The 25,565-nt window shown below is 46.2% G+C and overlaps 1 protein-coding gene across 1 annotated transcript in view; it reads left to right on the forward strand.

Annotated features, from left to right (window-relative positions):
• Positions 1 to 11,303: 11,303 nt before the first annotated feature.
• Positions 11,304 to 25,565, forward strand: part of ube2r2 (ubiquitin-conjugating enzyme E2R 2) — a 22,501-nt gene continuing 8,239 nt past the window's right edge. Inside the window, 3 exon segments of the mRNA XM_084317551.1 lie at positions 11,304 to 11,486; positions 21,820 to 21,906; positions 23,810 to 23,907. Coding sequence (XP_084173677.1) covers positions 11,310 to 11,486; positions 21,820 to 21,906; positions 23,810 to 23,907 — 362 coding nt within the window. The 5' untranslated portion in view covers positions 11,304 to 11,309.

Here is a 25,565-nt window from a genome sequence, read left to right on the forward strand (position 1 = left end):
CTCTCCCCTCTCCCCCTCAAGCCTGACCACTATATGAATCACTTCCTCTTTTGCCACATCATTTCCAGCACCCTCGCCTCCCGGCCCACTTGAGCTATCGTCCCTCACTTTCGTCCTCTTCCCCCCTTCTCCCCCACTCTCCTCCCCCCTACTCTCACCCGACCCCTTACCCTTGCCCTGGCTATCCCCATCGCTGTCGTTCCTCCCCGTCTGTTTCTTCCTCTTCTTCCCCGCCGTTTCCCACACCTCTTTCTCAATCTCTTCTTTCTCACTCTCCTCCCCACTATACTCCATTCTGTCACCACCCGACTCCTTCCCTTTGCCATCCTTACCCCTTTCGCTATCTTCCTCGCCCTTCTCACACCATTTACTTCCATCACGATCCTCCCAATACCCTGGGTAGCCGCTCACAGGCCGGGGCCACCAATTGCAAGGCCTTTGCTGTTCCTGATCTCTCACAGCCACTTCTTCCGCATCCCACCACCGACTACTGCTCCCACGCATGTCTTCGCTGCACAGTTCCGACGGACGCAGACGCCGCCACTCGGCGCATCTCTCCCAATCCATCCTCCCACATGAACAGGCCGCACTTCTGTCTTCCTCTCCAAACAACAGCCGCCCCCCACGAACATACGGCATGGCGTGCTTACTCCCCTCTTCAGAGAGACTTAGGCATCTTGTTTGAGAAATGCAGGCTTCAATCTATGTTGTTTATATAGAGACACAAATGTTCTAGAATGTTTGGTTATGACATCATACGGTGACAGCACAAATGTTCTAGAATGTTCTATTATGACAAATAAGACGGTTCAATGAATTTATCTAAATCCAATCAATATTCCTAATGCCGTTTCAATGTAAGGTTATAAAAATAAACATATTAACATTCATATAATACAATAACCTAATATGTGACCCAGTCTGGTGATGATGCCTACAAGTCGCCAGGGTGAAATGACAGATAGACACAATAAAAAAAGATATATATATTTTTTTTTATATATAACTACAGTTTGAGAGTTGAAGAACATATTTAGTACAACAGCGAACAGATATAATAACTCTAATTGTAAGAATTCTGTGTTTAAAAAAAGGCTGTTTTGAAACACAGTTTGTGCTCTCCACAGACGAGAGGTGGGGGCTGGGTTAATTTTTGCATCTGAATAGAGCTGCGCGTTGGGATTCAGATTCACTGAGCCAGGTAAAGGCATTCACACAGAGAGAGTCATTAACGTTAACAATGGACGCATTCAGGTGAGGGTAGTTGTCCACGCCCCCCCCCCCCCCCAAACTAGCTGAAGTGTGAACATCTTTGAGAGGCATTTTCTCCCCTTGAGTATTCTAGACAACAGACTGTTTTACAAGATTTAAATGAATATATGATATTCAAAACATTCTCAGATTTCAAAGTATGACACATCATTTGAAAGCTTACATTCTGTACTTTCACAATCTGGAAAAATCTGGAAAATGAAAATGGAGACATGTCGGCACAAACCCTGGACTCTGTTATGGTTTGAAACCGACCCCAAACGCAAACGGCACAGAGAGAGTTGTTTCAGAGTTAGCCAAAATCAAGGGCGTGTTTATTTACTGAGTAACAAGAATGAATTAGGTGGTGAACAGAACAAACTGGGAAACAGGCATGTGAGGAATGTTTGCTGCTCTGCAGCTTCTCCCAGAAGGTGATGTTGTGGAATCTGTCCGTGACGTCTGAGCCGCTCTGCAGATCCTCCCAGCATACACTCCGGATGGAGGCGGAGAGGGAGAGAGAGATCCGAGTTAGCCCAGCGCACAATTGAAACTGACAGGTGACTGGTGAGGTGAATTGTCCAAACAAATAATCCAAGTGACAGATCTTCGGTGTGAAACACACAGTGAGCAGTGTCCAGAGTGAAAACAACTAGGTAATCCAAACGTGTAATTCCAACAGACAAAAAGGTGAGAACAGTATGAACAAAAACGGGATCTCTTCGGTGCTTTACAAACACACAAAAACGATAGATCCAAAAGACTGTTTACAAAAACTCACCAGAGCGCAACGCGTAAAGCGGGCAGATCAAACGAGGCGGCCGCTTCGTAACGGGGAAGCAGGTTCTCCAAACGGAATATTTCTCGAGAGTCCTGGGAAGCAACAGAACAGGGAAAGCAGCGACGGGAAGGAACAGGCAAATGCAGGGAATGTTTCAAAACGATCCAACATCAATATTAGGGAGATCAGGGTATTTAAAGCCACGGGGCGCTTAATGACAAGCTGTGACAGCTGCGGGATGAAATTGATCATTGCTCCAGAAGCGTGTGGTTGGGAGAGCACCAATCAAACGGCATCTTACAGGAAAGAAGCGTGAGGCGCGGAATGCAATTAATTTAACAAAATACCTTAAAGGAACGGAGCGAGTGGGTGGGCAGCAGACAAAACCTCACAGTACCCCCCCCTCCACGGGAGCCACCCGGCGACCAGGCCGACCCGGCTCGCCCGGATGGGCACAATGGAAGTCGGTGATCAGGCCGGGATCCACGATGAGCTGGCGGGAGACCCAGCTCCGTTCCTCCGGGCCGTAACCCTCCCAGTCCACCAGGTACTGGAACCCCCGACCCCGCCGTCGAACGCCCATCAACCGGCGGACCTGCCACTGGGGGTGACCGTCCACCATCTTGGGAGGAGGTGGATCCGGAGCAGGAGGCATCAGGGGACTGAGAGAGACAGGCTTAACCCGGGACACATGGAAAACGGGGTGAATGTGCATGGACGCAGGAAGCTTAAGACGCACCGCCGCCGGACTGAGTACCTTCAGAACCTCGAAAGGTCCGACGAACCGGGGGTTAAGTTTCTTGGCCGAGGACCGAAGTGGGAGGTCCCTCGCAGAAAGCCACACCCTCTGCCCAGGGTGGTACGTCGGCGCAGGAACCCGGCGCCGGTCAGCCCCACGACAGGCGCGCTCTGATGACCGGAGCAGCGCGGTCCTGGCGATCTCCCAGACCCGACAGCACCGGTCCAGGTGGTCCTGCACGGAGGGAACTGCCACCTCCGTCTCCTGTGCAGGGAAAAGAGGGGGTTGGTAGCCCAGGGATACCTCAAAGGGTGAGAGGCCGGTGGCGGAACTGACCATGGAGTTGATGGAGTACTCGACCCAGGGAAGGAAACGGCTCCAAGAAGCTGGCCCCACTGGAGGACCCGGGACCGGACTGAGTCGGGGACGAAGAGACGATGAACCGGTACATTGCCTGGAGCGCGATGGAAGCGTAGGGCACGCCTTACCACCCCCTCGATGCCCAAGGTGACGACTCCTACCACCCTGGCCTCCGGGAGGATGGGAGTCGGGTCCTCAGTGGTTGGAGCCCCCTTGGAGTGTAACCGGGACAGGAAGTCGGCCTTCGTGTTGCGGGAACCAGGGCGAAACGTCAGCGAGAAGTCGAACCGACTGAGGAAGCTGGCCCATCTTGCCTGCCGGCCGTTGAGGCGCTTGGAAGCACGGATGTACGTCAGGTTCTTGTGGTCCGTCCAAATGGTAAACGGCTCCTCGGCCCCCTCTAGCCAATGACGCCACTCCTCCAAGGCAGCCACAACCGCCAGCAGCTCCCGATTGCCGATGTCATAGTTCCTCTGGACTTATGTCATAGCCCTGGACTTACTGAAAACCTCCATGAGGTTGTGGTACTCGGGGGGTATGGTCGAAAGGTCCGGAGGCGGCTCACCAACGGATCTCCGGGGCGGGGGACAGGACGCCGCCTGAAGACACTGGGCATGACAGGAGGAGCTCCAGCCCTTGATGGTACCGGAGGACCAGGCGATGTGGGGCTCGTGCAGCGCGAGCCAGGGCCGGCCCAGGACTACTGGGACAAGAGGGGATCTGGTGATAAGGAACTGGAGTCTCTCAACGTGGTTACCAGCAATGGTCAGCAGGACAGGGCAGGTGCGTTGAGTGATGTCAGCCAGGCGGTGTTGGTCCAATGCGAATACCTCCAATGGCCTCACTAGGTCCTCAAGTGGAATGTTGGCCCGGGTAGCAAACTCGAAGTCTAGGAAACTCTCGTCTGCCCCCGAGTCAATGAGTGCCTCCACCGTGGCCCGTTGGTCCGCCCAGGCCAGGGTGACGCTCATCAGATGGCCAGGTGGTGCACGGCTCTGGGAACGACAAAAACGGCTCACCAGGATCTCCCGGGGTCCCGGCGAGCCTGGTCTTTTGGCCGGGTGGGGCAGTTGGCGATACGGTGTCCCTCCCGACCGCAGTAGAGGCAAAGGCCGGACCTGAACCTCGCCTCCCGTTCAGCTTGGCTCAGATGAGAACGTCCCAGCTGCATGGGTTCCTCCTCGGGTACCGAACGGGAGGGGAAAAAAACCACCAGTCGTGTTGGGAGCAGGGCGACCAGCAGTACCGTCACGAGTACGGGGGGTCCGGAGTACCTCAGGAGGTCCCTGTCGGGTTCTCTCACGTCTTCTCTCCTGGAGGCGTCCGTCGATGCGAATGGCGAGACTGAACAGGTCCTCGAGGGACTCAGGTTCCTCACGGGTCGCGAGCTGGTCCCTGACTGCGTCGTTGAGCCCCCTCATGAAGGTAAGACGAAGTGCTTGGTCGTTCCAACCGCTCTCCGTAGCCGCCAGTCTGAACTCCAGCACGTAGTCGGTAACCCCGCCGCTGCCCTGCCGGAAGGTACCCAACCGGGCTCCAGGGTCCAGACCACGGGCTGGATGGTGGAAAACCCTGCGGAGCTCAGCCACGAAGTCTGGGTAGGAGAAACAGAAGTCTGCCTCCATTGCCCAGGAGGAAGTGACCCACTGGGCTGCCCGGCCTGAGAGCAAGTTAGTCATGTAGGCCACTTGGGCTCCCCTTGAAGTGAAACGACTGGGTTGATGACGAAAAACCAACTCACATTGCATGATGAATGTGGCACAATCCTCGAAGTTACCGTCGAACAGCCGTGGTTCGGAGAGACGGGGCTCCCGAGGTGTGGGATCGGGAGGCGCGGGGCCTGCCAGGGCTGCGGGTGATGCTCCGGCCAAGGCTCCTGAAGGAAGTGGGGGTACAAGCAAGGTGTTAACGGTGTCACTCAGCGTGTGTAAGTGGAGGAGAATACTTGACTGCTGGCTGCCAGAGCGCCCAGGGACCCCTGAATAGGCAGGACCTGCTCTCGGAGTTCCTGTACTGCAGCCGCAGCCCTGTCTAGCTGTTGGCTGTGTTCCTTGGTTAACTCAATCTGGCCTGCTAATGCTGTTCTGACTCTCTCTGTGTCGGCTGGGGTCGTCATGGTTGGATCGTAATGTTATGGTTTGAAACCGACCCCAAACGCAAACGGCACAGTTGTTTCAGAGTTAGCCAAAATCAAGGGTGTGTTTATTTACTGAGTAACAAGAATGAATTAGGTGGTGAACAGAACAAACTGGGAAACAGGCATGTGAGGAATGTTTGCTGCTCTGCAGCTTCTCCCAGAAGGTGATGTTGTGGAATCTGTCCGTGACGTCTGAGCCGCTCTGCAGATCCTCCCAGCATACACTCCGGATGGAGGCGGAGAGGGAGAGAGAGATCCGAGTTAGCCCAGCGCACAATTGAAACTGACAGGTGACTGGTGAGGTGAATTGTCCAAACAAATAATCCAAGTGACAGATCTTCGGTGTGAAACACACAGTGAGCAGTGTCCAGAGTGAAAACAACTAGGTAATCCAAACGTGTAATTCCAACAGACAAAAAGGTGAGAACAGTATGAACAAAAACGGGATCTCTTCGGTGCTTTACAAACACACAAAAACGATAGATCCAAAAGACTGTTTACAAAAACTCACTAGAGCGCAACGCGTAAAGCGGGCAGATCAAACGAGGCGGCCGCTTCGTAACGGGGAAGCAGGTTCTCCAAAAGGAATATTTCTCGAGAGTCCTGGGAAGCAACAGAACAGGGAAAGCAGCGACGGGAAGGAACAGGCAAATGCAGGGAATGTTTCAAAACGATCCAACATCAATATTAGGGAGATCAGGGTATTTAAAGCCACGGGGCGCTTAATGACAAGCTGTGACAGCTGCGGGATGAAATTGATCATTGCTCCAGAAGCGTGTGGTTGGGAGAGCACCAATCAAACGGCATCTTACAGGAAAGAAGCGTGAGGCGCGGAATGCAATTAATTTAACAAAATACCTTAAAGGAACGGAGCGAGTGGGTGGGCAGCGGACAAAACCTCACAGTGGTCACATAGCTTTGGCTCCTACAATTACTTTACAAAAGTTATACTGGCACATGGGTCTAATACAGCAATGGATTATGGGTAAATGCAACGTTAAAGCAGTGCCAATGTAAGACTGACTTTACATTAAACGAATGACAATAATATAGTATAAAGTAGGGTATTATTTGGACTAAAGAATGGTGTTGTCTCACCCTACTCGCATGTTGAGGGAGAGCACCATACATTATACACTGAGAAACCACGGCCGAGAGTGAGCTCGCCGGGAACAACCCAACTTTGCCCGACATTTTTATCTGCAACCGGCTTCTGGTCTGAATGCCGTTGGTAATGGTCTAATCGACACAGTGCTGCGAGTGCCTCACAGGAAGGACTTTACTGTGACGCTTGCTGACATAGGCTATAGGTATGAGTAATGTTACAGAACCACACATAGTCCACACCACACAGGTGTCTGCATGCATGATGAAAACGCACATATTTATTTTGATCTACTTTTTTTCCCATTTTCTATTTTTCTCCCATCCCAATTTCGTATCGTCCAATTCTACCCTCCCCTGTCTCGAATGCTGTTTGGCCATGCCTCCCACAAGCCGGCTGTAATGTGGACGAAGCCATACATTGCACGAGTCCCCTCCCGTACTCGAGGTAGCAGCCGTCGCATCTTTTCACCTGCACAGCGCGATCTTTCAGCGTCGGGGGTCTGCGCTTTGGAGGGACGCCGCCCCCGTCGCTTCCTGATACTACTGCGCAGGCCCACCAACCGACCTGTAGGAGTCGCTGTCCACAACGTCCGATCCCCACCCATCAGCTTCCCACCCCCTAATACTGCCAAATGTATTAGTATGAACGACCAGCAAAGCTGAATGCAATGCGGAGAGCTGGGCTCGAACCCAGCGTCTCCTGCATTGGTGGTGAGCGCCTTGCCCACTGCACCACCTAGCCGCCCTGAAGACGCACATATTGAAATACACATGCTCAGATTAACCCCTCTGATTCAACACTAAAATTCACACACAACAGTCCTATTTACACATAAACACACGGACGAACCAATACCCAACAACAAGTCCACGACCAAACATCGAGTCTAACATTATTATAGTAGGCAAATGCAACATTATCACACCAGTCAGCAGTGGCACCCTGGTCAGTACTCAAAGAGTGATGCACCCACACACGAGACAAGCGCAGCTGCGCATGTAACCAACGGACAACAATCATACGATAGACATTTTATAAATGAGCAATAATGATAATAATACAGTTACTGTAATTAGGAAAAGTAGGTCTTACCTTAACACTTTGAGTGCCAGCCACGGCATAATTAGTTATTTCATGCTAACCGTTCAGTGCCAGAAACGAGATATGCCGTTTTTTAATCGTTATTTTTTTTATTAGCGATTTCCATTCATATTTCATCAATCTAGCCTCACGTTACCAGTGGGGATCTGTCTGAACTCTAACAGGGAAAATACCGCCCCTTATCGTCTCTCCGGATGGTACTGCACCCCTTTGGATTGGATTAAATGAAATGCATGGAGAAAAAAAGTCCTGCTTCCACATTTTACTTGTCAGACAAGTAACCGGAGACGATCGAAGTCATTGCCCACCACCAGAACAGCAGAAAATGTGTGTTTCCAGTACCCAGCGTTGGATCAATAAACGCGATCGATATTTGGAATGGTGATCAGGAATTGGAATAATCTTTTTGGAGAACATCTGATCTGAGGTAAGAAATCTATTTGACCAGTCTTGGGATAATCAGAGCAATTTTCACCTATATATCAGCGTGTGCCATAAAACTAGCGTTTTTCAAAATGGTATAAAACGGAAATGAACCGATTAAAAAACAATCCGTTTCGACAATAATTTTGGTTAGACTAGAAGTCTTTATTTGTCATGCAGTTTAACACAGACACACGAGATAGGTGACCCACAGGAACACACACACACATGCACTGAGTCGCAGATGAAATGTCTCTGCACTTTTCCCATCCCGTTGTCCTTCCCCCCATGGGCAGCCGGGAGCAGATAGGGTGTCAACGTGAGCCGCGCCCCGAGGACCAATCCAAGTGCTCCTGTCCGTCTTCGTCAAGGACGCCACAGCGTTAGCGATCTGTTGTGCATGTTTTTCCATTGGGTTTATCTTATCAGGGCGGAAACCCTTGCGAGCATGGGGAGAACATGCAAACTCCACACAGAAAGGCCTGGGAGATACCCCACCTGAGTACCTGGCATCATGGAAACCTGGTCCCCAAGCGGGAATCTAACCCTGGACCATAGCCATAATTTAAGATATAGTTTATGCGTTCGCAAATATGAGAGCTCTGTCATTGAAGTGGGTGGTGGCACGCAACGGGGTAAATAGGACACGGAGGCTGGCACTCAAACTGTTAACACAGAAGCCTGGGATCAGCTGCCTGCGAGATGTGTCCTCACTTGCTGTTTTAAAGTGGCGCGCTAAAGCAGGGTAGTTATTCCAGACTGCTTTTACAGTATTAAAATTACTCGCCACCCACCTGATGGTGAAGATCTGCCCAATTCTCAAAATATGCATGTCACAGAAGTAGTCCCCGCAGCAGGTGTAACATTGTTAGCTTCGCCAGCAGTCAATTTAAAATTGTCTGCGATTGAAGAAGTTTCAAGTTTCTTTAATAGTTGTCATACAGAAGTACAGAATACTTTTATACAAAATGCTTCTTACTGTAAGAAGTAGATGCTCCTACCGGCTCCTGCTCAGTCGAGTCGATTGGCTGCTTCGCCTTCTTTGTAAAACCAAAATTGGTTAGAAGGCTTACTTTTTTGATATTTCGTTTAACTTTCGACATCCTGAATACCTTTTTTTTTTTTTTTTACGGCGGGGAAGTTTGATTTGTGCCTGCAGGCTGCAGCGCCGCCACGCTCCGAATGGTAAACGCAAGAATAGCATGCATGTTGCCATCTATTACGAGTACGGTATATCTGCAGTGCCGCAACCCCATAGATTTATGCTATTGTCTATTATGGTGAATTAGTGCACAAATCATGAATCATACATCAAAATAGCCAAATGTTACGCATTATACATGATGATGACGATACAGAAAATTACAGAAAAATTTGAAATGCATGGCAAAAATAGCATTTATTGTCAGTATTTTAGAGACCCCCCAAAAATTCACAAATCATGTTTTCAGGGGAGCTGATGTCTCATCTAGGGAGCCATGGCTCCCCTAGCTCCCCCATGGTTCACGCCCTGACAGTACTGCTACATCTATACATTTATGACATACCAGATTTGCAAATACAGTACTGTTTGTAATACAAAAAGAGTAGAAAAGCGAGTATATACATTTGACGTAGAAACTACATTGGAGGAGGTTGGGTAGGTGGGGTGGGGGGGGGACTGTACATTGGATGTGGTTGAGTGGGTTGTGTGGGGGGGTTGGGTAGGAGGGGTGGGTGGGGGACACCACAACTACAAGCAAAACTGTACATTGGAATATTGACGAAACCATACTTGGTCATTTACTGTACATTGGAGGGGGTTGGGTTAGGACATTTACAGGGGCCAGTTTCGAATTGCAGTCTCCCGTAGGTGTTCTTTGAGAGTGGTTTTGAAAGTGGGTAGTGATTCACATTCCTTTACAGCTTTGGGTAGGGCGTTCGATCCACATTGATGTGGCATAATTGCGAAACGTGTTTAGTCCCTTGTTTGAGCCGAATCTGGGTTTAACATGATTTGTGGAGCTCCCTCTGGTGTTGTGATCGTGGTATTCACAAGTATTTTGACATGTACATGGGTACCTTGGTCGTGTAGTGTATCTTGTAGACCAGGCCCATTGCAAGTTGCTGTACTCTGTCTACTCTAAGCCATCCTAGGTTGTCAAAGTGGGCAGGGGTGAGGTGGGTTCTAGCAGTAAGGTCAAGCAGTAGTTTGACCAGTTTGTTTTGAGATGTTTGTAATTTTGTTTTTAGCGCCTTTGAGGTACTTTGGTACCATGAGGTGCAAGCATAGTCGTAGTACCCTTGACAGGTATGGGTTCTGCTGTGATTATATTTATGTAATATATAATAGCTCTGGTTCAGAAGTGATTATGTCTCTGATGACAGGGCAGGTAAATAAACAGCTTTTTTTCTCCTTTCTTTTTTTCTCCTCGCGAGTGCGCGCACGTCACGTCCGGCCTTCTACGTATGCGCGTTTGCAGACACGCGCAACGATAGCCCGGAAGCATCGATGGGAGGAAAATAAAAATCGATAAAAATTCATTGTAGTAACGCGGGTGTAAAGCTCTCATTCACGGTCCTATTCGCGACAATAAGCTCGAATATCAGCAGTTTCGGAGCGGATGGCGGCGAAGCAGAACAGCTGTTCCGTCTGAAGGAACTTCCTCGGTTTTAGCTGACGTGTGGACAAGTTGAGACACAGATAAACAAACATAAACAAGCAGGGAGATCAGCTGAGCGCCTGTCCAACCGAACCAGGGACACGGAGACATGTCAGGGACAGGATTCTGACTCAACGGAGGGTCGCAACTAACACTGTTTCAGCTCCATATCGAATGTCAACACTGACACACAAAGAATCTGTATCCGTGGAAACAACACGAGGACAAGCCTCAGGCACCATCAGCAGAACCTCCTCTTGTACCGTCTCTGTCTCCAGATAATAGCAGGACGGCCAATGACTTGATCTTGATTCTTCTCCAGCTGTAAAAGAGTGAATACATATTTAGGTGCCAGAGGACAGAGGTAATAATAATCTCTCTGCAACTTTGCTGTTTCCCAGCATAGAAGGCCTGCACACTCAGGCACACATCTAGCTAGCTGGCACTAGGCCAAGTGTCCTTTGTCTTCCAATTCTTATGATGTTGTCAATTTACCTTGGATTTGTGTCTAAATAGGTGGAATGTTGCTCCTTTCGTCTTACAATATTCTAGAATAATTGTAAAAAATCTATGCTAGCAATGTTGTGCCTGGTGAGGTATATCAGCCCTGATTCAAGTTTGTTGTCAACAGTTATTCTGAAATGTATCCCATCATCCAGCGAAGGTAATCGAGGCTGATCCATTGTTTTGCCCTGAGAATTTGTCAGAAAATTGACATGCAGCCTTTGCTCCTCTGTGGTTTGTTTGTGTCCGAAAGTGGGATCAGAATGGCCCACCAGACGACCCCCAGCTCCCAGAAGGCCCTGATGATGGAGCTGAAGTCCCTGCAGGAGCAGCCGGTGGAGGGCTTCCGCATCACCCTGGTGGAGGAGTCTGACCTCTACAACTGGGAGGTGGCCATCTTCGGGCCCCCCAACACACTCTACGAGGGCGGCTACTTCAAGGTGAGGAGGAGGAACGGGGGGGGCTTCGGGGGCGGTGTTTCCAAATGGGTTCTCTTCGAAGGGTACTTAAAAAAGTGAGAATTGCGCGTTTATCGCAGTATCACGTTTAGTTGCATGTGTACAAGGGAATCGGCTTGGTGCTTGCTCACGCAAAGAAGACGAAAAGCAAACATCTGGAATCATATGGGAAGAAATAGGCCTCTAGAAATAGAATTGAAACTTAAAAAAATATGAAAGTATAAACATAGAGGTGGTGGAGATATTGTGCAAATTTTTTGAGGCACGGCTGGGTAGTGTAGATGTCTAAAGACTGGGGTGGATGGGTAGTGTAGACGTCTAAAGACTGAGGTGACTGGGTAGTGTAGAGGTAAGTACTGGGGTGGCTGAGTAGTGTAGAGGTCTAAACACTGAGGTGGCTGAGTAGTGTAGAGGTCTAAACAGTAAACACTGAGGTGGCTGAGTAGTGTAGTCTGTAGAGGTAAGTACTGGGATGGCTGGGTAGTGTAGAGGTCTAAACACTGAGGTGGATGGGTAGTGTAGAGGTCTACTTGCCTACCACCACAGAGACCCGGGTTCAATTCCCGGCAGCGGTACCTCAGGCTTGGTAAGTCGTCCCTACGAACACAGCTGGCAGTGTTGGCGGGTGGGAAGCCGGTGGGGTTTGAGTCCTTCTGCTGGCTGTTCAGCAGGGAGTGGATCTGGAGGAGATATTGTGAACCTACCCAGCGTTACGCTCTGCCAGTGAAACTCCTCTCTGTCAGGTGAAAAGAAGTGGCTGGTAGTCTACACCCTCCCCAGACAAACGGGAGGCATGTGGTAGTCTACACCCTCCCCAGACCAACAGTAGGGCAGCATGTGGTAGTCTACACCCTCCCCAGACCAACAGTAGGGCAGCATGTGGTAGTCTACACCCTCCCCAGACCAACAGTAGGGCAGCATGTGGTAGTCTACACCCTCCCCATACCAACATAGGAGGCATGTGGTAGTCTACACCCTCCCCAGACCAACAGAGGAGACATGTGGTAGTCTACACCCTCCCCAGACCAACAGTAGGGCAGCATGTGGTAGTCTACACCCTCCCCAGACCAACAGTAGGGCAGCATGTGGTAGTCTACACCCTCCCCAGACCAACAGAGGAGACATGTGGTAGTCTACACCCTCCCCAGACCAACAGAGGAGACATGTGGTAGTCTACACCCTCCCCAGACCAACAGTAATAATACACTTTATTTGTATATAGCACTTTTCATACAGAAATTGCAGCTCAAAGTTCTTCACAACAGAAAAAAGACAGGCACAAAATGAGCACATAGTCAAGTCAAGTCAAGAGTTTTATTTTGTCACAGCATACAGTGAAATGCGGGGGGTCTTGCCCGCAACGATTGTGCAATAATGCAATAATACAATAATAAGAATCCAATAGGATGAGAATAAGACATTTGTGCAATAATACAGTCATAAGAATAAGACATAACAGGTATAATGTACATAACGTTTACAAAAAGCATGGTAAGACATGCTAAGGTCCTGCGATAGTGCAATACACTGTTGGCTACGGATGAGGCACTGGGTCTTATGTACACTACTATACAATGCTATACTAATCTATACAATCTACAGTTATACTATGTGTCCTTATGCTAGCTTGCATAAAGTGCAGACATAAAAAAAATCGCAGTTTTTCACATTAGGATCTAACATCCCAACAGGCCACCTTGTTTATGGGTTGATTCAGTTTTTAAAATAGCCAATAATAAAAATAAAAAAAGAGTAAGATAGAATAGACAGAGTAAAATAGTGCAATAAGTAGTAGAATAGAATAGACATGTAATGAGCACATAAAGTGCAGACAGATACAATCAAATTTTTTTACAGTGCAATACAATTGTTCTGTATTACTGTTTAACAGTAGGGTAGTGCAACGATCAGGAGAGAATTGGCATAATGACAAAATTGGGGGATGGGAGAAAAAGACGAAAAAGCTAAAGAAAAACGAATGTGAGAAGTCACTGCTGTACAGAATAGATATACACTATACAGTAATAAATACAGTCATAAATATCCATATGAAGGTTTTGGACGTCTCGTGGTGGAACAGCTTTGGAAGCTTGTAAGATGTGGTGGTGACCAGGATGTGAAAGATCAGCGTTTTTCTCGTCAACTCGCCTCCTGGTCCTTAAGTTGTAGAAGTCCAAATAGGCAAAGACATGTTCTAAAACAAAATACTTTTCCCCTCAGATTTGAGCTGTTATTAGACTGGGCTGTAATATTTAAAATATAGAATAAATCTATTTCATCAACCACAACCGGTAACCGGATCACCTCTGCTACTTGGGATGTCCCGATCGGATAGAACAGATTGGAATCAGCCAATCAAGGCATATTTTAATTGATCGGTAATGATCAATTAATCAATATCGGCTATATTATGCCTGATCAAATTCAGATAATCTTTTGTGAAAAAAAGAAATTTATAATAATGAAAAACATTAATGGAAAGCTGTGATGGAGGTTATTTAGCTATTTCGCAGAGCTGTTCAATTACCAAGCACATCTTACCTTCCATTGACTTGGTTTTACTAACTTTAATGTACTTGAAGTGTGCACTCCTGTATTATCTCGGAAAATACAAATATTAGATCGGCAGATACTCTAAATATGAAGTTACTCGGATCTGGATCGGGGGCAAAATGACCTGATGGGGATGTCCCGACGCGATACGCTTTTTCAGACATCTTTCTGAATCAGCCTTCCTTTCATTGTTTCGTCCATTTTTCAGCCCCCCCTCCCTGTCCACCCTCCTCTACGAGCTGTGTGATGGTTGGGCTTCATGTGGTTATTTATAGCCATGGGCAGATATATAAATGGCACCTCAGCAGAGAGCGGGACATGAGACTCGTCTCTCTTTCCATCCCTCTGACTTATTCAGTGAAGTCAGTCTTCTGTAGAGTTTTCTATGCAGTATGAGCTCACGTTCAAGTTGATGCAACGCAGATGAGGCTGTAGTAGCCTGTGGTAGCCTCAAGCCTGTAGCCTGCAGTAGTCTAGTGGCATGTAGTAGCCTGCAGTAGCCTAGGGTAGCCTGAGCCTCTAGTAGCATGTAGTAGTCTGCAATAGCCTACAGTGGCATGTAGTAGCCTGTAGTAGCCTGCAGTAGTCTCTAGTAGCATTTAGTAGCCTGCCCTGCAGTAGTCTCTAGTAGCATGTAGTAGCCTGCAGTAGTCTCTAGTAGCATGTAGTACTAGTAGCCTGCAGTAGTCTCTAGTAGCATGTAGTAGCCTCTCTAGTAACATGTAGTACTAGTAGCCTGCAGTAGTCTCTAGTAGCATGTAGTAGCCTCTCTAGTAGCATGTAGTAGCCTCTCTAGTAGCATGTAGTAGCCTGCAGTAGTCTCTAGTAGCATGTAGTAGCCTGCAGTAGCCTGTAGTAGCCTCTCTAGTAGCCTGCAGTAGCCTGTAGTAGCGTGCAGTGCAGTGGCATGTAGTAGCCTGCAGTGGGCGGCGTGGCTCAGGGGTAGAGCGGGTCGTCCAATGATCGAAGGGTTGGTGGTTCGAATCCCGCTCAAGCCCATGTCCATCCCACTGCCGTTGTGTCCTTGGGCAAGACACTTAACCTACTTGCCTCGTATGAATGTGTATGCATGTGAATGAATGTTGGTGGTGGTCAGAGGGGCCGTAGGCGATGATTATTCGCCACGCTTCCGTGAGTCTGCCTCAGGGCAGCTCTGGCTGCAATTGTAGCTTACCACCACCGGTATGACTGTGTATGAACGAATAATGGACTCTGTAAGCGCTCTGGGGTCACTGGGGTGTCATGAAGAGCGCTATATAAATCCAATCCATTATTATTAGTAGCTTGTAGTAGCCTATAGTAGCCTGTAGTAGCCTGTAGTAACCTCTAGTAGCCTGCAGTGGGATGTAGTAGTCTCTAGTAGCATGTAGTAGCCTGTAGTAGCCTCTCTAGTAGCATGTAGTAGCTTGTAGTAGCCTATAGTAGCCTGTAGTAGCCTGCAGTGGGATGTAGTAGCATGTAGTAGCATGTAGTAGCCTCTAGTAGCATGTAGTAGCCTAGTCTAGTAGGTAGCCTGCAGTGGCATGTAGTAGCCTGTAGTAGCCTGTAGTAGCATGTAGTAGCCTGTAGTAGCCTGTAGTAGCCTGTAGTAGCCATCCATAGCTGGAAGAGAAGGTGTTGCCCAAGTCTTTCTGACTACCTGGAAGAGGTCAAGGTCCTGGCGGGATGGTGCCAGGAAAACAGCCTCTCCCTGAACGTCAGCAAAACAAAGGAGATGATTGTGGACTTCAGGAGGTCGGGGGTCAAGGACTACAGCCCCCTCAGCATCGACGGGGCACCGGTTGAGAGAGTCAACAGCTTTAAGTACCTCGGAGCCTACATATCCGAGGACTTGACATGGACCACACACATTGACAGTGTTGTGAAGAAGGCACGACAACGCCTCTACTTCCTCAGGCGCCTAAGGAAGTTCCAAGTCAGCCAGAAGATCCTTAAGAACTTCTACTCATGTACAATAGAGAGCATCTTGACCGGCAACATCACCTCCTGGTTTGGGAATAGCACTGCACAAGACCGAAGCAGACTACAAAGAGTGACACGTTCAGCCGAACGCACAATTGGAGGGGGGCTCCCCACCCTCCAGAACATTTACTACAAGCGTTGCAAGGGCAAGGCTAAGAGAATCATTAAAGACTCCAGTCACCCGAACAACTGCCTCTTTGAACTGCTGCGGTCAGGCAAGCGATACCGGAGTCTCAAGGCGAGCACAGAAAGACTCAGAAGAAGCTTCTATCCCCAGGCCATCAGGCTGCTAAACGAACAATGAATGAACACTACACAACAACAACCACCAAACGCACATAGCACACACATCCACACGCACACACTCACTTTAAACAAACACACTGTAGCACCCACTCCACACACTTTATAGCACACACCCACTTTAAACAAACACACTGTAGCACCCACTCCCCACACTTTATATTTATGGATGAAGGATTGCACTACAACTCGTACACCTTACTGTAAATTGTACCTAAAATTGTACCTCATCCCATTTCTGCTTTGCACTAGATAGTACTGTACATTAGTACACTGCATAGTATTGTGTATTGTATATTATATGGTAACTCAGAACATTGTACATATGTCTATACCGAACACTGTGACCTCATTTTTCTTCTTCTAAATTCATGCTATATTATGTTATTATGTTATTTGATACTATCTTGTCTAGCACAGTCTCTGGAGCGTAACAGTAAGAAGCATTTTGTATGAAAGTATTCTGTACTTCTGTATGACAACTATTAAAGAACTTGAACTAAAGAACTTGAACTTGAGATATTCCAGTGTGGTTGCAGGGCTTTGTGGCTTGGTGGTGCTACGTAGCCGTGATATCAATTGATTGAAATTGGATCAGTTTTGGGTCGACTCATTTGGTGATGCTGTTCCACTGGTTCCCCTACAGGTTGGGACATCCCGATCCTGATCCGAGTAATTTAATATTGAGTATCTACCGATACCGATACTGAGTCATTTAATATTGAGTATCTACCGATACTGAGTGATTTAATATAGGGATGCACAGATCTGACTTTTTCAGTCCCAATATCGATACCTGGGCTTTGGTATCGGCCAATACCGGGTACCGATCCGATACCCATTGTTCAATTAATAAACTATGCCTCACTGTGTGGAATAGACTGGGATCATTCTTTTGTGTAAGGCAAGGTAAGTCAGGCTTGACTTAAAACATTACTTTCCTAACTTAGTTTAAACAAAATGTAACAAATTGACATAGATATAAATGTACTGAATGTTATTTATTATTCAAATTAAATGACTATTTATATATTTTTTAATAATAAAATAATTGTCTCCGATACCCCGGGGCCGATATCGAATCGGTGCATCCCTAATTTAATATTGAGTATCTACCGATACTGAGTCCCAATCCGATATTTGTATTTTCCTAGATAATCTAGCAGCACAGTGCACACTTTGCGTATATTAAAGGGGAACTATCTTATAAATGGCCTTTTTGAGTGTAGCATTGTTTCCTAGCTATGTGGACTTATATTAATATGATCTATGTCTCAAAATTCTCATATTGGCGCATTCTTCCAATTCTCCTCTCACAATATTCACCCTCACTGAACTGAGTCATTTGAAAATGTGCGCGATTTGTGATGTCAGAAAGACACCGCTGCATGTTAATGTTGAGATACAAGATGAGCTGCACACAGTTCTGCTGCCCAGGCTCAAAACGGCTTGAGATCTTGAGGTAGAAAAATGCTGTTTTTGAGGACTTGATTAGAAATACAAAACAATGAATAAAAAAATATATATATATTACAGAGGTGTTCCATAGACTCACAGGAATTGTGTAAAAGTGCCCAAATAGTGAAAGAAATAGTAAAATAGTTCCCCTTTAAAGTTAGTAAAACCAATCCAATGTAGGCAAGATATGATTGGTAATTAAATACCGGTAGTTCTGCTTAAAGAAAAACATCCTAAATCACAGCTTTTCCTTAATGGTTTTAACTAATTTCTAACAAAACATAATCTGAATTCAATATAGCCGATACCGATCAATTAAAATATGCCGTTATCGGCTCCCATCCAATAGGGACATCCCTACTATTGGGTTAGGGGGGCAGGCCACCTTGAAAACCACAATATATGCAAGGGGGAGAGAAGGGAGAGCGGGGTGACGTTAGGGTTAGGGTGCATCTGTATGCTGGTGAGGTTTAGGGTGTGTCTGTAACCTATAAGACTAGTTATGTGTGGGTTGTGATAATAGTACACAACACTACTGTCGGCTGCAATGTGGACCAAGCCTTGCATCACGTGTCCCCTTCGGTACACGAGGAGGCAGCTGTCTCATCTTTTCACCTGTACAGCGCGATCTCTCAGCGGCGAGGAGTAACGCGTGGGAGGCTCACGCTGCCCCCCGTTGCTTCCTGATTCTGCTGTACAGGCGCACCAACCGACCTGTAGGAGTCGCTGTCCACAACGTCTGATCCCCACCCACCGGCTTTCCCACCCCCTAATACTGCCAATTGTATTAGTATGGATGACCAGCCAAGCCGGAAGCAACGCAGAGAGCTGGGCTCGAACCCAGCATCTCCTGCGTTAGTGGCGAGCGCCTTGCCCACTGCACCACTTAGCCGCCCTTTTTACAATAAAGTTTCATAGAAACTATCCATAGTCGCCGTGGGAAAGAATAAAATAAAAAATAAAATAAAATAAATGCCCTACCTACCCATGGCCTTAACTGACAACCAACAGGAAACAAACAATATTTTCTTTTATGCCCCACCCTTCTAGTGGGAGGTAGAGCAGGTAGACTGGTGTGTTGTCCACCCTTCTAGTGGGAGGTAGCAGGGCTCCAGACTAACTTTTTTCACCACCGTCCCAGAACCGTCCCAAAATACAATTTTAACCGTCCCAAAGTGAATGTAACCGTCCCAAAAATCAAATGTCGTTTCTTTACTTTGGTTTTGTCGTCTATAGTTGTTATTGCCATAAGAAACACCATTCAGAGAAGGGGAGAATAAATTGATTTAGTCAAAAGGCTCGCAGGTGGAAAGATTTCACAAGAATAATTATGATTAAAAATAAATAAATATATATAAAAAAAAGTGTTTAACAAGGTGCTAGTATAGGGATATTTGGTCACGGTGCTGTTATAGTCAACCAATTGGAGCCATGTTGATTATTCCTTCCATAGGAAAATATATTTAAATGTATTTGTATTTTATTTCGTTTTAGTTTTTTTTGTTATTACAAATGTGTGTGTTTATGGTTGAAAATGTTGATAAATAAAGATCAAATCAAATCTAACTGAATAAGTTATCCCTCTTCTAACAAGAAAGAAAAACGTAGTTTAGCTTTAAACTATATAATGTCATTGCGTCCAGAGATTCCACCTTTGATAACTAAAGTAATGACACTTGACTAGTAATGAAACATGTCCCTTAGATCGCGCTGTCCTCCTGGTCGATATTGATAACTGCTGCTAAAATAAAATACAACAAGTCCCGAGTCGAGACTCCGTGCTGCTCGCAACGACTCCCAATAGTATGCAACTGCAGAGCCGCAGAGCCAGGGGCGCTTTCAGGTCCGGTCACAGGCCCGCTCAACAGCGCCCCCCACCCAACGGCTGAATTACCAATGGCTGAATTGGAGTATTGCACTGTGCAATACTCCAATTCAGCCATTGGCAATTCAGCCGTTGGGTGGGGGGCGCTGTTGAGCGGGCCTGTGACTGGACCTGAAAGCGCCCCTGGCTCTGCGGCTCTGCAGCTGCATGCTATTCGCAAATCCAGCATGAGCCAGCTCCCGCTGCAGCTGTCGTTATCAGAACACTACACACATATCATAATGTTTACAGCAAACTGTAGTTGATCACCAGGTATGTTTTATTAACGTAGAATAATTCATATATATATATGCGCGCACTGACAGTCTGCTAATTGACATTTCCTGTGAAAAAAATTAAATCCTCTCCGTCCCGTTTGCGTCCCAAAAAAGATTTCTGTTTGTCCCAAATCAATATTTGATCGTCCCCGGGACGACGGGACATCGTTAGTCTCGAGCCCTGGGAGGTAGAGCAGGTAGACTGGTGTGTCCACCCTTCTAGTGGGAGGTAGAGCAGGCAGACTGGTGTGTCCACCCTTCTAGTGGGAGGTAGAGCAGGCAGACTGGTGTGTCCACCCTTCTAGTGGGAGGTAGAGCAGGCAGACTGGTGTGTCCACCCTTCTAGTGGGAGGTAGAGCAGGCAGACTGTTGTGTTGTCCACCCTTCTAGTGGGAGGTAGAGCAGGCAGACTGGTGTGTCCACCCTTCTAGTGGGAGGTAGAGTCCAGTGGCGGCCGCTGCCGCTGGTGCCTTATGGGTCGCAGTTCACGTTAATAGGTCGAGTTGAAAATGTAATGCTCTGAGATGCTCTGGAGCAATCTCTCTGTCTCTCGGATCAATCAAATCAAATAATTAACACATGTATGTTGTCATTTTAAACAACTCACCATTCATTCATTATGCATCAGCAGCAGCTAAATTAATGTTATAGTTCACAACACAGCAGCGCATTTTGAATCGCTAGCCTATTAATTATCGTCTCAGCAAGCACAGTCAATACTTTTTTCCGTAGCCGCATTTCGCGGAGACAGCTGTGTATAGCGAGAGAGAGAGAGAGAGAGAGAGAGAGAGACACTGTTTAGTTGAAACGTCCAGGGCAGGAGAGCTTGATAAACGTGTATAATCCACTGTTGATGTATTCCAGACCACTGTCCACTGTCTCCAGACTGCATCCGCCATATAGCTTGTTAGCCAAGTGTTAGCTTGTTAGCACAACACAAGTACATTCCTTTGTCCATTTCCGCTCGAACAGACTGCAAACTACCTGGCGTTCTATCGCCATGCTCTAAGACAAACTCTAACCTTAACCAACTTTGAAAGAGTGCCTAAGCTTAACAGTCTAAAGAACTTGCAGTCACGGCACGCTCTAAGACAAAACAGCTGCCTGCATCATTCTCACAACAACACAACTATCTCCACCAACGGACCAACCTAGGAATAACCTAGAATTGGAACATTAGAAATTGGATTCGGCCAATCAGAGATAGTCTCTGTGAAATTCTGCTACGGAAAAAAATACTGGCGTCGGCCAATCAGAGAGCGTCTCCGCGAAATGCGGCTACAGAAATTCTTGACGCTACTGGCTAGACCGCTTCAAATCGCGCCCGGATTCCAACATAATAGTCATATTTCAACGCACAACGCGTTATGCACTGATTGGCTGTGACGGATACAGCGATCAAACTGTGACGCGCACTCAGAGCGCTATCGCGTCTAGCCCGGGCCGAGAAATACGAAAAAATAAAAAAAACGTCACTTCCTGCTCAGGAAAACGAGTGTTTTTTATTTTAGATAATAACGTTATATTGTGCATTGGAAATACAAACATACTTAAAATGAGTAAATATTATTCATTTTAAACATGTTTATATTATTTATAGGGCTATAAAACAAAAAACAAAAAGATACTTTTTCTTGTTCTACTCTCATATAACCAAGCAGGGCCTGAAGGGGGGGCGGCGCCCGTGCGCCCCTAGTGGCAGAGCCGCCACTGGTAGAGTCACTGCTCCTCTGACTGGAGGAGCGCTTTGTAAGACGCACTAGGAAATGAAATAATTTTAAATAAGGACCCTGTACCCTGTAGTCGGTTTCCTATCGACTACCCGTGTCTGTGTTTGTGTCTTCAGGCTCACATCAAGTTTCCTATCGACTACCCGTGTCTGTGTTTGTGTCTTCAGGCTCACATCAAGTTTCCTATCGACTACCCGTACTCTCCACCTACCTTCCGGTTCCTCACCAAGATGTGGCATCCCAACATCTACGAGGTAACACTCAGACGCTCTGAACTTTTAAGATCTGAGAACTGGAGATTTAAAGGAACACTCCAACATTTGTTGGGACAATGCCTAGGCTAACCGGTCATGTCCGCTTCCATTCATTGTGCTAAGCTAAGCTAACATGCAGCCAGATAGATTTCCACTGAACGCGCACAGAGAGGAAACTGGTATCTATCTTCTTGTCTTTCTCTGGAGAAGACGGTAAGCTAATTTCCCAAAATGTTGGCGTGTTCTTTTAACATTAAACATGTATTTAAAAAAGAAGATAATTGTGTGTGTGTATATATATATATATCTATATACACACATTTGCACACACAGTGGAGTCCGTAAGTCTAGTGAAACATGTTTTATTGTTGTGTCTCTGTACTCCGGCACATTGGATTTGAAACGGAACAATGACTGTGGTTAAAGTGCAGACCTCCAGCTTTAACTTCAGGGCGTGTTCACATCCACATCGGGTGAGCCGTGTAGAAATACTAGCCATTTTTATACATAGTCTCCCCGTTTTAGGGGACCACCAAGTTATTATAGTATTTGGTTAATTTGTGTATGTACTACCCTTTGAAGCCCCTCAGTTGGAGTCTTCACCTCAGATTGCAGTGGTTTGATTAGCTGTGCACTTTTACCTGTTGACAGTGAAGTTTCGGAAACTTGGTCCCTTAACAAAGAGTACCAGCATGTTTTAAGTTCTGTTTTATTTGTCACATATAAGGTACATGTACATTATAGTGAAATGCTTGGTTCTGTATGACCCTCTTGAGACTGTGCTTCATACTGCAAAGAGTAAAGGAGTAAAAGACCAAATGCAAACAAAACGTACAATATACAAAACTAAAATGTACAAAAATGCTAAATGTGACTCAGTTCAGCTCCCATGCTAAAAAGAAAAGTTTTCGAACCCCTGATGATCTAAAGTTAACCAAGCTATGCATACATAGCACAATTAGCTACAGGCTGTACGAGCTTGAAGCTGTACCTGTAACGGTACCAACCTGACACCAGACTTTGAACAGGTTGTCTGGCAGAACCATATGGTGTGATGTCACTTCCACACAGGGACCTCTTTACTGACCCTCCATTCATTCCAAGTCATTTTAGATTGAAACCACAGTGTTATAATAATAATAATAATAATAATAATAATAATAATAATAATAATAATAATAATAATAATAATAATAATAATAATAATAATAATAATGATAAACCTAAGTTTGTATAGCACCTTTCATGCAAGAATTGCAGCCCAAAGTGCTTCACAGCAGTAAAAGATTAGGCATAAAATGCAGACATAAAATTAGGCATAAAACATTCATATTAGGATCTAACATCTTAATAAGCCTCTTTGTTTATAGTTTGATTGTCACGGATAAAATAGACATACAGTAATGTGTGTGTCTCTCTCTCTCTCTCTCCTCCTCTCTCCTCTCTCCTCTCTCCTCTCTCCTCTCTCCTCTCCTCTCTCTCTCTCTCTCCTCTCTGTTTCAGTCATCTCTCTCTGTTTCAGTCAGTCCACTCTCCCCCCTCTCTCTCTCTCCCTTCTCCCCCCCCTCTCTCTCTCCCTTCTCCCCCCCTCTCTCTCTCCAGGATCAGTCCACTCTCTCTCTCCTCTCTCTCTCTCTCTCTCTCTCAGTCCTCTGTTTCAGTCATCTCTCTCTGTTTCAGTCAGCCCTCTCTCTCTCTCTGTTTCAGTCAGTCCACTCTCCCCCCCTCTCTCTCTCTCTCCCCTCTCTCTCTCCCTTCTCCCCCCCCCTCTCTCTCCCCTCTCTCTCTCCCTTCTCCCCCCCTCTCTCCCTCTCTCTCTCCAGGATCAGTCCACTCTCTCTCTCCTCTCTAGTCTAGATTAATCAAGTGTTGGTCTCCCCCCCCCCCCCCCCCCCCCCTGCAGAACGGGGACGTGTGTATCTCCATCCTGCACCCTCCTGTGGACGACCCTCAGAGTGGAGAGCTGCCCTCAGAGAGGTGGAACCCGACCCAGAACGTCAGGTAACCTGGAGGTCACTTTAAAAATCACTCTTCTAGGAATCTTAATCGCCTGCCACTCCATCTCAGTCTCCTCCCTCAGGTAATCATTCGCCTTATCATTGGCCTCCGTCGACATATCAGTAATCTCCGTCGACCTATCAGGCTTAGTTTTGATAAAACTGAATCTGATATGAATCACAGTTATTGTCGCAGTGAAAGGGTTAACCCTTTGGTAGTGTGGCAGTGAAAGGGTTAATGGAGTCTAGATCAGCACATGGGTGGTCTATAGACCTCTGAGGTGGGCCCCCACCGGACCCCCGGACCAACAGGTTTAAAACGTCTTGGCCCGGTGACATTATCTAGAACTGTCAAGGAGAAACTTGATCTGACGTAAATAACCAGCCCTCCTTCCCTCACAACCTGCTCCACTCTGTACAAGTTGTAACTTGTAGCCCTTTAAAGCAAACACTGGCACATTCACAGTAATGTTGATTAATGTGCCCTGTCCCTTTAAAAAAAAAAAAAAAAAAAAATACATTTATTGGAAATAAATAAATAAAATATGTGCTTATCTAAATGTGTTTATGCATTTTCAGGAAATTACTCATTCAGCATGGGGGAAGATAGGTATAGGTGAGATAGGTATTTCTCTATGACAAATAATAAAGAAACTTGGAAAGGAAGGCATAAAAATGGACTAAGATGAAACCAAGGAATGAATGGGTTAAAAGGGAGAGGATTAGAACACTCAGCTGGAGAAAATAAGAATTTGTTCTTCGCTGACCTGCCTGGTTAAATATATATATTTTCTTTAATTACATATATACGTATATATATATATGTGCCTTCACTTTTGGGATCCGTAGCCTTTATGTACAGTATTGATATAATCGTGTGTCTCTGGGTTGGATTTGGCAGAAACTGCTGGATTGCTTTACATAATCCAAACTGCATACAACTCCATGTTAGATTAACTCATTTAACTATATCAATCTTCTCAGCTGTCTCTGCTTCTCTGAGCTCTCCTGTAAACGAACACATGAAGAGATGACCAAATACATTCTGGATTGTATCTTTAATGCACTGTTTCTCAGAAGAGAGCATAGACTCAATGATGTTCAGTTACTTTGCCGTTTACTTGTTTGTCGCGTGGAGATTCAGTTAAATGCTGAGGTGTGATCCAACTGTTACAAAAATAAATGAAATGTTATTAACATGATGAACAAATAAATCATACTAGTATCATGATCAAACAATCAAAATGAAAGAGAAAATAAATCATACTAGTATCATGAGCAAACATAATCAAAATTAAAGAGAAAATAAATCATACTAGTATCATGAGCAAACAGAATAAAAATGAAAGAGAAAATAAATCCTACTAGTATTGTGAGCAAACTGCAAACGGAATCAAAATTAAAGAAAAAATGTATCATAACTAGTATCATGACTGAGCAAAGAAAAAATTATATTTCAGAGCGATTCTTTTGCTTTTCCTTACTATACTTTGAATAAGAATTAACGCAAGTCAGCAAGATGGTGTAGGTTGAAAGTGCTGACTGTGTGTGTTTGAAGACCTGAGCAGATAGGAAGCAATGTTTTATAGTCCCACTGGGAGGGGAGGTGAGGCTACAGCATGGGGGGGATTACGCAACAATATAGAAGCTGAGTTTACAAGC

Source organism: Notolepis coatsorum (assembly GCF_963971535.1).
Source record: "Notolepis coatsorum genome assembly, chromosome: 6".
Classification (NCBI taxonomy): domain Eukaryota; kingdom Metazoa; phylum Chordata; class Actinopteri; order Aulopiformes; family Paralepididae; genus Notolepis; species Notolepis coatsorum.